At 37.1% G+C, this 11902-nt stretch overlaps 3 protein-coding genes across 5 annotated transcripts; 1 reads left to right on the plus strand and 2 right to left on the minus strand.

Moving 5' to 3' along the window:
- Positions 1-409: 409 nt before the first annotated feature.
- sau (sauron) lies at positions 410-3527 on the minus strand. The gene is made up of 4 exons (XM_965313.5): positions 3342-3527; positions 3043-3289; positions 2811-2986; positions 410-1055 (listed from the first exon to the last, which is right to left on the minus strand). Exons 1-4 carry the CDS (start codon positions 3525-3527, stop codon positions 807-809), a joined length of 858 nt encoding a protein of 285 aa, XP_970406.1. The 3' UTR covers positions 410-806.
- A 422-nt stretch (positions 3528-3949) lies between these two features.
- On the plus strand, positions 3950-7286 carry Pus10 (Pseudouridine synthase 10). The gene is made up of 6 exons (XM_965248.5): positions 3950-4087; positions 4133-4367; positions 4414-4550; positions 4602-4927; positions 4974-5392; positions 7092-7286. The coding sequence occupies exons 1-6, from the start codon at positions 3974-3976 to the stop codon at positions 7283-7285; spliced, it is 1425 nt and encodes a 474-aa protein (XP_970341.2). The 5' UTR covers positions 3950-3973; the 3' UTR covers position 7286.
- MICU3 (Mitochondrial calcium uptake 3) lies at positions 7283-11325 on the minus strand. Of its 3 annotated transcripts, none has more exons than XM_008200840.3 (8): positions 11093-11325; positions 8825-8960; positions 8622-8780; positions 8495-8577; positions 8385-8429; positions 7772-8258; positions 7569-7726; positions 7283-7522 (listed from the first exon to the last, which is right to left on the minus strand). In XM_008200840.3, the coding sequence occupies exons 1-8, from the start codon at positions 11291-11293 to the stop codon at positions 7451-7453; spliced, it is 1341 nt and encodes a 446-aa protein (XP_008199062.1). In that variant the 5' UTR covers positions 11294-11325; the 3' UTR covers positions 7283-7450. The 3 variants fall into 3 exon arrangements, with proteins under 3 accessions (XP_008199062.1, XP_015835315.1, XP_970272.2); XM_015979829.2 differs by having other exon boundaries at positions 11233-11321; XM_965179.5 differs by lacking the exon at positions 8385-8429.
- Positions 11326-11902: the final 577 nt, after the last annotated feature.

Below are 11902 nucleotides of genomic sequence, written 5' to 3' on the forward strand. Positions count from 1 at the left end.
TCATCCTGAGAACCGAATTATTAAGCCAATTAAGCAGGATATCATCGCTAGATTGGTGTTACGGTGTCGGAAAGATGCTAGATAGCAATGAAAGTCATTGCTCGATAATTATTGGTTGCCTAGTCGTGCAAAAAAACAAAAGAAGAGGCATAAAAATCCGACGTGTGATTGGCTAAGCATGACCAATAAGGCGACAGCAGATGATTTATTTGTTCATTTACCAATCGTCTTTGATTATAATTACTCTTTGTTTCTCGCATTCTCGCAAGATAGCGATGCACCGGAAGTTGATAATTCCATGAATGTGATTATCTACACCCACTCGGACGCCACTTTTTATTATCAACGTTGGCATGCTTTGGCAATTAACTGCGGTTCTGCGATAAGAAAAGGTAAATAAAAGTCGGAGTTATAAATATTGATACAACTTTATTTTTATAAAGAAAATGGGAATATTTTAATACAAATTAAGGCTAACTCCTGCAATGAGAGTAGAATTATAATTTATAAAATAATAATAATTAGGTAATATTTGACATACATGAACAATACATTTAGTTCGAAGTTATGTACAAATAAAAGTTGGAGTACATAGTTTCCTGATGTCCGAAGCCTCTAAACATCAACGAAGCTAAACACCCTGTGTATTACCACTGAAACTGATTATCCTAGTCTAGCCTGTGTACTCCACATAGAAAAAATTTCCAATGTACAAACTAACATCACATTAAATACAAAACTGATAACTTCAATATTTCAACGTAATTTATTTATAGTTAAAATTTAGTAGCAAAAACAGTTTATTTTCATTTCGTGAAAGCGGCGAAAACGGCCCACAGTACCTCCGAAGTGTTTGGTTTGACTGATTCTTGCTCAAAGTCCAAGTCAAGTAACTCTCGTACTCGCTTTATTGCCAATTCGTAGTCGTCGTCATTTAGGGGCGCAAAAGCGTTCTCCAGAACGTCACTAGCATGGGCCAGGAAAATCAACGCCAACATCCGCTTGTCCATGCGCTGGGGGTCGTTCACCCACTTCGTAAGTACGGCATCCTGGATCTGAAAAAGCGGTTTTTTACCCCAAGCCCTCCGCCAGAAATTCAGACACACTTTGCTTAAATTCAAAATAACAAAGTATTTCCCGATCTCTAAAGGGCAAACAATAGTTAACTTGCTTTGCTGCCGAACCAGCTGAAATTTTGCATACATACGTAACCTCCGTGCTATTTAGTTTAATAAGTTAGTTAATTCTGTTAGGATTTTTTAAGACGAAACCAAACCCTTTTTTCCCACAGGAACTAACATATTAACAAGCTAAAATTCATACATACGTAATTTTGTGACATTACAATAATATATACATTATTTAATAATTTGTAAATAATTAACAATTGTAATTAATTTATCAATATCCTGGCCTTTAGTTGAAAAATGGGAATGGGACCAAATCAATTCCAAGTAAAAACACAGTACCCAAAAAATTTTTTGATGAGTTTTTTACATATTTAGCATTATTTTTACGCTTAGGTTCATTTAAATACTTATTAGCAATTCTTTTTCTAAATGAATAAACACTAACTGTAATAAAACATTCCTTTTCCCAAGGTAAAACACCGTATCTACAAAATGTCTTAGAGACAGTCAATCGTAGTCCATTTGTTTACGTAAAAATAACTCATATAGGTGTAAAAAAGAATACATTTATACAATAATATAACTTTTAATCGAACTTTTAGTTTATTATTGGCAATCTATTTTGCTTATTTAAAGCACACAGCAGCACGTTTCTTAAAGTGTCCATGGCAACATTAATAACATAATAACCCAAGAAAAGTGAAAATAAATACTAACTTTTTTAACATTTTTTATTAAAATGATAATCAATTCCATGGCAACGAAAGGTAAACTGATCTCACATTACATTATTTTCAATATTTGTAATATCAATATTTATGATTTCAAAGTGTACCAATAAAAAAACTAACGTAAAGTATTCATGTATAACTCTTTTACGAGCACTCCGGCTACGCCGTCGTGCTCGACAAATCCTGCATATTTTAAATACCTCAATATCCACTTATACTTTAATATCACGTTGTTTTAGATAATTTAATACTCACGTCTTAAACTGTCCTAAAAAAACGATATTTTTAAGTTAAACAATATGAGTAAAGAGTTAGTCATTCAAAGAGGCCGGTTAAATAAGTATTTTTTGGTCTACTGAAAGATTAAAAGCAGATACTGCATTTTAGTTCAAGGCAGTCGAATTAGAGACTAGTATTTTCCAAATATTTGTTATGCACAATCGGTGTCGAATATAATTTACACCAGAGAGTGTAAATAAATACAATAAACTATTCAATAAATAGGAAAAAATAAAGAAAAGGTGAAGAATAAGTTTTTTCTCAGAAACATACATTTGTGCTTATATCTTACAATTTTAAAATTTATAAAAGCTTTGGGAAGGAGTATTGCATAATTACCTCAGTTACACTCTTTCAAAGCTTTTACAAATTTTAAAAACTTAAACTATAAGCAAAAATGATATTTTCTATATACGACGATATAGACTACCCAGAAAACTTAACTAAAAAAAGTGAAGATTTTGAAAGTTGTGGACATAAATACACTTAATTATGTAAAAACGTAACGAAAACAAAAAAATAGAAATGAAGACAATGTAATTAGGGAATAATTCGCAAGTGTAAGTCGTATACTCTTCTTAGTACTTTACCTGCCTATCGTTAAAGTTCTACTTGATCTACTATTTAGTAGAACGGGGCACCCTTTACCACCTGCTGTATCAAAACGTACCTTTTTTATTAAACGGCTTTTGGTGACGTTATCGGTCAGAGGGTGCGTGGTCATATCAAACAGCAGAAAGTTTTGCTTCTCCGTTGTGAGAACCCCCTTCTCGACGAGGTTTTTCGCTAGGCGTTCCCGCACGTTCTTCAGCTGGTAGCGCAGTTTGAGGGGGTTCCAAGTTTCGCCTTAAAAGCACGCAATTAAGTGAACCTGGGGGCAGAAAGGGGCATTTGGAGCATACCGCTGAGGTACTCAATCCAGCTTTGAACCGTTTCTGGTGGATCTGTTTCCTTGAGATGTTTTAAAGCTTCATCTAGGAGGACGTCTCCGGTAGGTGTGTCGTTTTTGAGGATAAGTTTGCGGGTGAGGAGCGCCTTTCGGCGCATACCAGCCCGCTCGAGTTCCACACGTCCACGTAAACCTAACTCGATTAGAATACACCCCCGGAGACCGCTCGAAATGCAGTCGTTCCAAAACGATGTGTAACCCTTAAAAACGACACGGTTAGGTGTGGTGAGCACACGGGGGGCGAAGCCCTACTTCTTTGTCTTTTAAGCCTAATAATAATACTTCTTCCATTAAAGTTAATCGGGTTTCTTTGGAATCGCCCTCGTCTATGTCTTCGTCGTGCTCCTGCTTCTTCTCATTGTTCTGCGATTCTTTCACACCTTCACCTGAGTCACGTATTATGTTTCGTCTTTGCACCAGCCCTTCACTCCGATTCATTTTAATTAAATATCAAATAACTTATTTATTTTCTACAAGACTTGACGTTTAACTGACTTCCATCAACATGGCAAATGTCAAAAGCATGTAGGCTGCTGGCAGAAAACCACTCCGTCCGAAAAATCGACAAATTCGCTCACTTTCTAAGAAAATTATTCATTTCTAGTATTTAACAAACTAAACTAACCCTTCAAGCCTTTTTTTTGGATAAAAAATCAAAAATCGGGAAAAAGTGATTACGTCCTACGATTACGTCACGCTCTTATCAATTCCAATTTAATCCCTTTGTACAGAAAATCTAACAATGCCAAGTAATCAGCACCCACAATTTTTATGATTTCCCCACCACGGGATTTTTTCAAGTTTGGAAAAAATTGTTGTCGAATGGGTTGCATAACCCACCGTTTTTAACCTCACTTTTTGCCACCACATTATTTTATTTAAAAATGACCGAAAGTGATAAAGCCGAAGTTTTCAATTTTTTATTGGAGACTGGGTGTTGCAAAAGGTGCGCTTTACGCTACGTTGGCGATAACACAGCCGATTATGATAATCCACAGGTAAAAAAAAGTCGTATTTTCAACAATTAAAGGTTTTTTTTGTAGCAAAACGGACACGACCAGTTGGCGAAAAAGACGAAATTGAATTCGTGCATAATTTGTCTCGATTTGCTCCAAGATGTGACTCTTGAATCCATGGTTCAGTGTGAAGAACTGGAGGGTGTTAAGGAGTACGATTGCAAGACTTTTATTAATTTCATTAGTTTTCCGGTTGCTGTTCTAATAAGGGAACACAGCATGGAGATTCATATGAATGAGAAGTTCCCCAAGTTTTTTGAAGGTTGTTTGGTTTGCTTGTTGAAATAGTTGAAATGCTTACATTTCAGATCGTAACATTGTTCCAATAAACAGGGCATGGTCCTTGTCAATACAAAACAAACTGGGCGAAAAACTTGGCAAAAAGTTCAATAAAGATTCATTGCTCCAAATCCAGTTTAACACGACTTATGAATTTGAAAAAGAGGTAACGAAAGGACTAACCACTGCTTGTTTAAAAATTAATAAGTTGTATTAGGAGTCGTCAATTATGTTTCTGATGGAAAGTAGACTGAAAAAATCAAATGGACAAAACGAGGGTCTTAGTCGTAACGTAATCGGGGAGTTTTTAAAGACAATAAACACCGAACTTTTCAAAAAACATGCCGCTGTCCCTCCGGAACCGCCCGGGAAAGCTTTAAGTTTCGACCAAGTGGCTTACAAGCACGATTATATTTTTATAGCCGGAAGGTACTGTAAATATTCAAGAAACCTGTTTCAAACACCGTGGGCCAACGACGAAGTCCAAGTAATCAACAGTTCAGTTCAAGAAATTTTATTTAAGTCGCTGGAAAGCGTCTTTAAGTGAGTTTCATCCCTAGTTTTTGTTGTCGTAATTGTGTAACTCCAGATGCAGCAGTTTGGTGTTTTCGTCAAGTGGTCGTGAGGATTTTGACGTACGAATGCTAGGAAGAGGCCGTCCGTTTTTCGTAAAAATATGTGACCCCAAAGTCACCACAATACCATTTGAACAATTCCGCCTGATTGAGAAACAAATTGAAGAAACTAATTTAATTGAAGTCAGAGACTTGCAATTTATTTCGCGGAAGTTGCTTAACAATATCAAAGAGGGGGAACAATTTAAACAAAAGACGTACAGGGCGTTGTGTGTCGTAGACAAGCCGGAAAAAATTGGCGAATATATTGAAAAAATCAACAACATGAAAAGGGTGAAATTGCTACAAAAAACGCCCCTGAGAGTGTATCACAGGCGGTCGGCTGACGTCAGGGAGAAGGAGATTTACAACATGGAGGCAAGGCCGGTCACAGGTAGAGCGCGCTCCGAAAAAATAATAATAACTGATCATCTTAGTACGACTCATAGTCGTGAAATTATGAATAAGTTTGACCTGTTAATTGATTACGGTTGTTGTAAAATTTGTAAATATTTTGATTGGGCGGTTTGAGGTCGGCCATTAAAATTACGGAGAAAACCAATCCCTTTAGGTTCCTTGGTTCATTGAGAAATTAGATTTTTGGATATGATTGGTCCGTTTGAGGTCGGCCATTAGAATTACGGAGAAAACCAATCACTTTAGACTATTTTGATTCATTGAAAAAAATATTTTTTTGGATATGATTGGTCCATTTAAGGTTGGCCATTATAATAAAGTGAGAAACCAATCACTTTGAATTTTTGGACTTATTCATTATTATTTTAATTGAATGTTTAGTTTGACAGCTGTCAAAAAATAAACGATGTTTTTTTAAACGGCTTTAATGCTTCCCTAAGTCAAAAGTTAAGTGAAAAAATCGTCAGCAACTCATCTCAATTGCAAAAAGTTTTGTTTATTTATTGTTTTTTACCTGAAAATTTCGTTAAAAAAATTACGTTGAAGTTAAAGTTTTGCCAAAAAGACTATGAATTTAGGGTGCACTTCTGCTCTATGAACGCGTTATTATTGAATAACTTAGGTTCCTCGGGACGTATATCACTGCCTTTTTTGTGTCTAAATACTCTGATTCAGAATTCATTTCTCATTGAAAGAGACATACTGCACGTATCACAAAAATAGGGTAATAGTTAAAAATCAGCTTATCGTACACATATTTTAATAAAAAAGGCGTTCATAACGAAAAAAATAATTTGTGGAGGATACAACACGTACTATAATTTTATGTAATTTACTGGATATGAGCTTAAAGTTGGATCTAAAGTTAGTTCTAAACTTTTTTTCTTTGAAAAATGCACTGCAACCACAGCACAGTATTTGATAGTTGTGCCAACGTTGAAGCCGTGACATGTTCGTTAAAAAAATCTGCACGTGGCAGATTAATTTTGAAGATTTATTCAAGGATTTTTCTTTTGTGTTAGTGGACGACAAGTTTTGACGCCTACAATAAAACATAAAACCGCAAGTTTAAAGAGTGGCCAGCTATTCCACTCAGTGTTAAAATATGTACAAATTAACAGTACCAATAAGTAATAGACAAAAATACTGAAGAATTTGATAAAAAGTCAAAACGCAAATTTTTATATAGACATTATTTTTTCACGAATAGGTATCTTGTTTCATTTTCTGTATAAATTTATTTTGTTATCAACTGCATATTGTGCGTTAAAAAATCTAAAACTGAAAACTTTTCTAAAAAAAACTTTTTTGGAGAAATTACGTCTTAAGGGCATCAGAATTTTTACTGCCAGGGGCCTCCAGTCAAGTTAATCCGCCTCTGAAGATATGATTCAGAAAATTTTATGGTTTTTGACATCCCTCTAATTATCTCTGTTAATTTTAATAATATATCAAAAAAGTCAAACGAACATTTTTGTGTAAATTTTAAGCCTTACAGTTTTATTTAGAAATATTTTTAACGCTTTTTCAGGAGTTAAAAAAAATTGATTCAACGTTTTTAAATACTTTATAATAATTTATATGAAAAATTTTGATTGGGAAGCGTATTTGACTGGACTGTGTTATGCCTATTGTATTCTGCATACGTCGGGGTTTTACTTAATTTTTTTTTTCAGGTGCTAGTAGTTTATTCGAGTTGGACGTTCTGACCCAAGCTGGTACTTACGTAAAAGAGTTCGTGCACGGCGACCTCGGAAGAACTAGACCTTCATTACGCGAAATAATGGGCGGTTACGTCGACATTATCGCTTTAGATGTATTGGACATTCACTTAGATTTTCCACCCCGTATAAATAAAAAACAAAAATAAAGTGTGTAATTCATTTATTTGGTAACTTATACATGAAACAATACTGTCGCAACGACTAGTAACAATCCGTGAAAATGACAGGAACGTCATAAAAATTCTGACTAGATGGCAATACTAGAACTCTCCAATGTGAAAATGCGGTTATCACAAATAAATACTTAGTTTCTATGTCGGGTTCTTCATTTCTTGCTTGATGCAACTTTTGAATGCCTCCCAACCTTCATTTTTGGTGTATGACTGCAAGAGTAGTTTTTATCACCCGGTAGTAACATTGATTTCTTACTTTGAAGCCTCGATGCAGGCGGTCTTTCATAATTGCGATAAACTCGCGGTAACTCAACAGTCCGTCTCCATCGACGTCGAAAATCGCAAATACTGTGTGGACTAGATGCGGGCTTAGACTAGTACCAGTGCATATTTTCACGGCCCGATGGAACTCATCTAAAAGAAATTTTTTCCAACCCAATTGAAATTTTTAACTCAAACCTTTGGAAATCGGGTGGTCCGCCAAGGTATACATGCGCATTGCGATGGTGAAGTCTTCCAAATTGTTGAGGAACTGGCAAAACACGTTGAACTCCTCGAATGTAATGCCTTTGGTCTCCTTAATCCTGTCCAGTAGTCGGTCCAAGTACATGTCGTACTCGTCCGTGTCTAGATAAGTGTAACGCAGCATGATTTTGGCAAAATCGACCTCAGAAATGGTCGGAAGTCCCTTCGAGAACTCGCTAAACTCCAGCTCCAGAACCTCGGTTTGGAGGTGGAGCATGAACTGTTTAAAATTCTCGAAGTTGAGTTCGTTGTTTCCCTTCGGCCCGAAGAAGTGCACAATGAGGGTGGTGTCCACGGTGTGCCTTCGCTGGAGCCCCTGCTCATCATCAACGTAGTGCTCCTGGATCGGGAGGATCGGCTCGTTCTCCTCGCTGGCGATCCCCCGCTTGCCCTTCCACGCGTGGCTGAAGATTTTCTCCATCTTTAAGAGACAAGACACGCAAACGACACAAATTATTTACAGAACGAACAATCGTTAGGACAAGTGTTAGGAAGCTTAGTAGCCGTTAGACGACAAAAGAGCACAGCTTCAAGCTTTTGCACTTACAGGTACAGCGTCTTCAGTTTTTTTGCCTGCCAATAGTTTACGAATCTGTCACAATAATCGAACTCTTTATTTCACGCCGGAACACGGGGGGCTATTGCTAACTTACTCACCACAAGAAACTCGTTTTTGTCGACTCGCTCGTTACCATCGGTGTCGAACATGTTAAATGCGATGCGGAAGCCGGATTGTGGCTCTAGAACGGTCAGTCAGGCAAATTTCAATTGTGTGCTAACTTACTTGTCAAAATTGAGAGAAGGAACAAATACTCGGTGTATGAAATAATGCCTTTGTCGCGCAAAGTGCGGAAAAACCGGGGCGAGCCTTGGTTGAGCGGCGGAGTCGAGTCTTTGATTTTTTCCAGCTCTTTCGCCGTCAGGATTTTGCGTTTAAGACGGGCTGGAAGTGGCTAATAAATTGGGGTTAATCAAGGGGGGACTTACGTCGGGGCTCGGCTTCGACCACCGATTCGAGGAAGTCCTGCGGGGTCATGTAGAGTTGTCCGTCGAATTCGACCGAAGCGAAGCGTATAAATCTCTTTTCCCGCGATGTTAATTTGACAACTTTTGATTCCTCCTCCTGGACATAATCAAAGCGGAGTTATTATCGTCCGGGAGGGAGTGTTATGTAAAACAGGCGCACAAAAGCCACTTAATCAGGTGAAAATGAATGATAGGAGCTTGATTAGTCGGGATGTGGGTGAATACTATGGTCAGATTCATCTGGTTTATGGGCTCTAACGAGCTGGGGGCTAAAACCAACCCCAGTCACTGAACTTGGCCACACAAGCGGCCAATAATATTCCGTTATTTATTAGCTCCCTATCAGGCTACATCGCTTCTTCTTGCAATATTTGGATTAATAGGCGGGAAATTGTCGATTTTATCGGCGTCATCGCCCCACGACCATTTTCATACTTTACGAGCGTATGATCTCTGGTTTTATGGGTCAATTTAACCATTGGAGATTTTGTTGTACGCGGCAGCCACCGAAGAATGTGCTTTAGATGCCGGCAAAGATAAGAAGCTTAGTCTAAAGTTCCATCAGAAGGTGTAAAGTTTATCATATCCAAATGACAACTGGAATGCTCCAAGCCTGTATCACCTCAAAGGGCGAATAAATACTAAAACAGCTGCCGTGTGCATATGTGGTGTGCACATATGGCTCCATATTTTCATACTCCAGCTGAACTATTTTACCCAACTTTGACTAATTAGCCCGATTAACACATCAAACAAAACGATGGGACCACGCGTTTTTTGCCTCCACAAAGATAACAATGAAAAATTTAGACAGTTGTAATCCCTATTAAGAAAATGCCACTCTAAATTAAGCACTGTTAATACAAAACAACAATAAAACTCCATTTTTAGACACAACAAATTACTACAAAAACCCATGTTCAACAATAAAAAAGAATATTATTCACAACTTATTATTCGGGGCTATTAGTCTATTAATAGTTTTCTTAAATAAAGTATAGAAAAAAGTCAAAAGTATTTTAAGGCAATAACTACCCCAATAGTTTCGAAGGAAATACAGTGAAGTCTCTCGTAAAGGATACCTCCTATAAGCGGACCACTCTGATAAAGGGACATTTTTGTTGGCCCTGCTTTGAGCTAATGTATTTTAAATGGACGTGGACAATGCAATTCGGATGCAAAATATCTCCTTTAAACGGACATTATATCATACACGCGTGTGTTATTTTATTATTTATGACAATCCTTCAGAAAATTTGGGGAATCACATAAGTGGGTACATATGTTGTATTTCAGTGTTAAACTAATTAAATTCAGACCTCTGAAGAGGTCAAAGTTATGTGTATTAATTATTGCACTAAGTCTTGCAGTGTCTATATGCATTCTTTAGTACATGGCAAACAAAACTAAGAAAGCGTATGTTAGCATTAAAAGAAAAAATCATAAATTCTGGGTTGGTTAACTCAAGACAAAGCCAGTATACGAAATCTTAGCAACGAAAGATATAAGAAAAGCCCAAGCAGCAAATTAGCAGTGGAAACGTTTGTGAAAAGCAAAGTTTTGAATTTATCACGATATAAGTTTTAAGTACTTTTACGACGAATCTGCGAGTATTGATGAAGATGTAGTAAATTTTGAAGATTTTTTTTTTAAGAAATAGTTTATAAGTATTATTATTCCATTACTTATAGTCATGCTGTGTTTCTATGTATAACTTGTTATTTCTCTTAAGAGGACACCTCCATTAACCGGACAAGTCATGTCACCATCGGTGTCCGCTTATAGGAGATAGCACTGTGTTATAAAATTGCAAAAACCCAAAGCCCTCTGCTAGATAAGAAAATATTGTAATAAAATGACGAAATAACAATTAAAAACTATTTTAACAAAAATGGATTATGCATAAATAAGTTTTCCCAAAACGTGGATTGCGCAAGCAAAAACGCTGGTCCATGGTCCTGTTCCCCTGTATAACATCTCCATCTCGACAAAAAACATTATCTTTATTCCATTTACCTTCCGAAAGGAAATTAACAGAAGACCATATAAATAAGTGGGGATTATAGTGACAACTACAAACCCATTTATCACCGAGCGGGTAATTTATAGCCATCAAAGTAATTTCAAGAGGTAAGGACCGGCTCTTGTCCAAAATAAAAGATAATTATACCGACAAAGCGATTCAAAAGCTGGCGCCAAAACAGAATTAGCAAATTTCGCCAAACTTACTTTCAATTGGGAGGCATGTATGCTTTGGGTTTGTCGGCATTTAAAGGCCGTGTAGAAGACGACAGTCCCACCGACCGCACACACGACAGAAGCCAAACGGTTTGGTCGTGACTTGGGACTAGCATTGTGGAAAAACTTACAAAAACTTAGCGGCTTTCTTCGAGTTAGTGAACTTTGCACGATCTTGCAAATGCTAGCCATTTTTTAAGATAACAGCTGATAACTGGAGGTTACTGGAGCCTAAGTTACGTTTAGTTCAGCTACTCGTCAGTAGAGAGGGCCCCGAATGCAAAATGGCACAAATTCAAATATCCGAAAGCCGCACAGATTTACAAAAATTTCCTCGATAAATTATACAACGATATGCTGTTTTGACAAGGTCATCCCGCGTGTTTTCGATGGGTCCATGTCTCTTAATCAATTAGAGAAGAAAGGATTTAGATAAGACTGACCTTTAAATGACGAATTTGAGTCCGGTCAAAAATAAAGCGTAAACATGCCCGTTTGGTTTAGCTAATCCGTAATCCCGATTTAGTTTTGTTAGCGACGTCAGAGTTGGTCGAATTTATTTAAAATTTATGACAAGAGTACGTGAGTGTGGTCATGTGCAAAAGCGGTTGAGCGAATTCGCGCACTAATTGTCTTCACGGAATTAATTAGTCCAAACGACTTTTCTCTCAATCGCCGATCGCTCACTTTTGCCAAATTTATAATAATCTGAAATGTTTGTAAATAATTCGACTGGGAGTGCGAACAAACCAATAAATCTTGGCACTTATTGGGAGCTGAGAGGCGTTTCATCACTGGATG

This window comes from Tribolium castaneum, chromosome 10 (genome assembly GCF_031307605.1).
Source record: "Tribolium castaneum strain GA2 chromosome 10, icTriCast1.1, whole genome shotgun sequence".
NCBI classification, from domain to species: Eukaryota; Metazoa; Arthropoda; class Insecta; order Coleoptera; family Tenebrionidae; genus Tribolium; species Tribolium castaneum.

What these genes read in the sequence shown, in the direction of transcription:
- sau (XM_965313.5), bottom strand. Translation starts at nt 3,527, where the DNA reads ATGAATCGGAGTGAAGGGCTGGTGCAAAGACGAAACATAATACGTGAC. An exon ending in CTGGATTGAGTACCTCAGCG is followed by an intron (nt 2,987 to 3,042) that starts GTATGCTCCAAA and finishes CGTGCTTTTAAG; the next exon opens with GCGAAACTTGGAACCCCCTC. An exon ending in AAAGCCGTTTAATAAAAAAG is followed by an intron (nt 1,056 to 2,810) that starts GTACGTTTTGAT and finishes CCGCTTTTTCAG; the next exon opens with ATCCAGGATGCCGTACTTAC.
- Pus10 (XM_965248.5), top strand. Translation starts at nt 3,974, where the DNA reads ATGACCGAAAGTGATAAAGCCGAAGTTTTCAATTTTTTATTGGAGACT. An exon ending in CTTATGAATTTGAAAAAGAG is followed by an intron (nt 4,551 to 4,601) that starts GTAACGAAAGGA and finishes AAGTTGTATTAG; the next exon opens with GAGTCGTCAATTATGTTTCT. An exon ending in TCGCTGGAAAGCGTCTTTAA is followed by an intron (nt 4,928 to 4,973) that starts GTGAGTTTCATC and finishes GTGTAACTCCAG; the next exon opens with ATGCAGCAGTTTGGTGTTTT.
- MICU3 (XM_008200840.3), bottom strand. Translation starts at nt 11,293, where the DNA reads ATGGCTAGCATTTGCAAGATCGTGCAAAGTTCACTAACTCGAAGAAAG. An exon ending in ACAAAAACGAGTTTCTTGTG is followed by an intron (nt 8,430 to 8,494) that starts GTGAGTAAGTTA and finishes TTATTGTGACAG; the next exon opens with ATTCGTAAACTATTGGCAGG. An exon ending in GGACCACCCGATTTCCAAAG is followed by an intron (nt 7,727 to 7,771) that starts GTTTGAGTTAAA and finishes AATTTCTTTTAG; the next exon opens with ATGAGTTCCATCGGGCCGTG.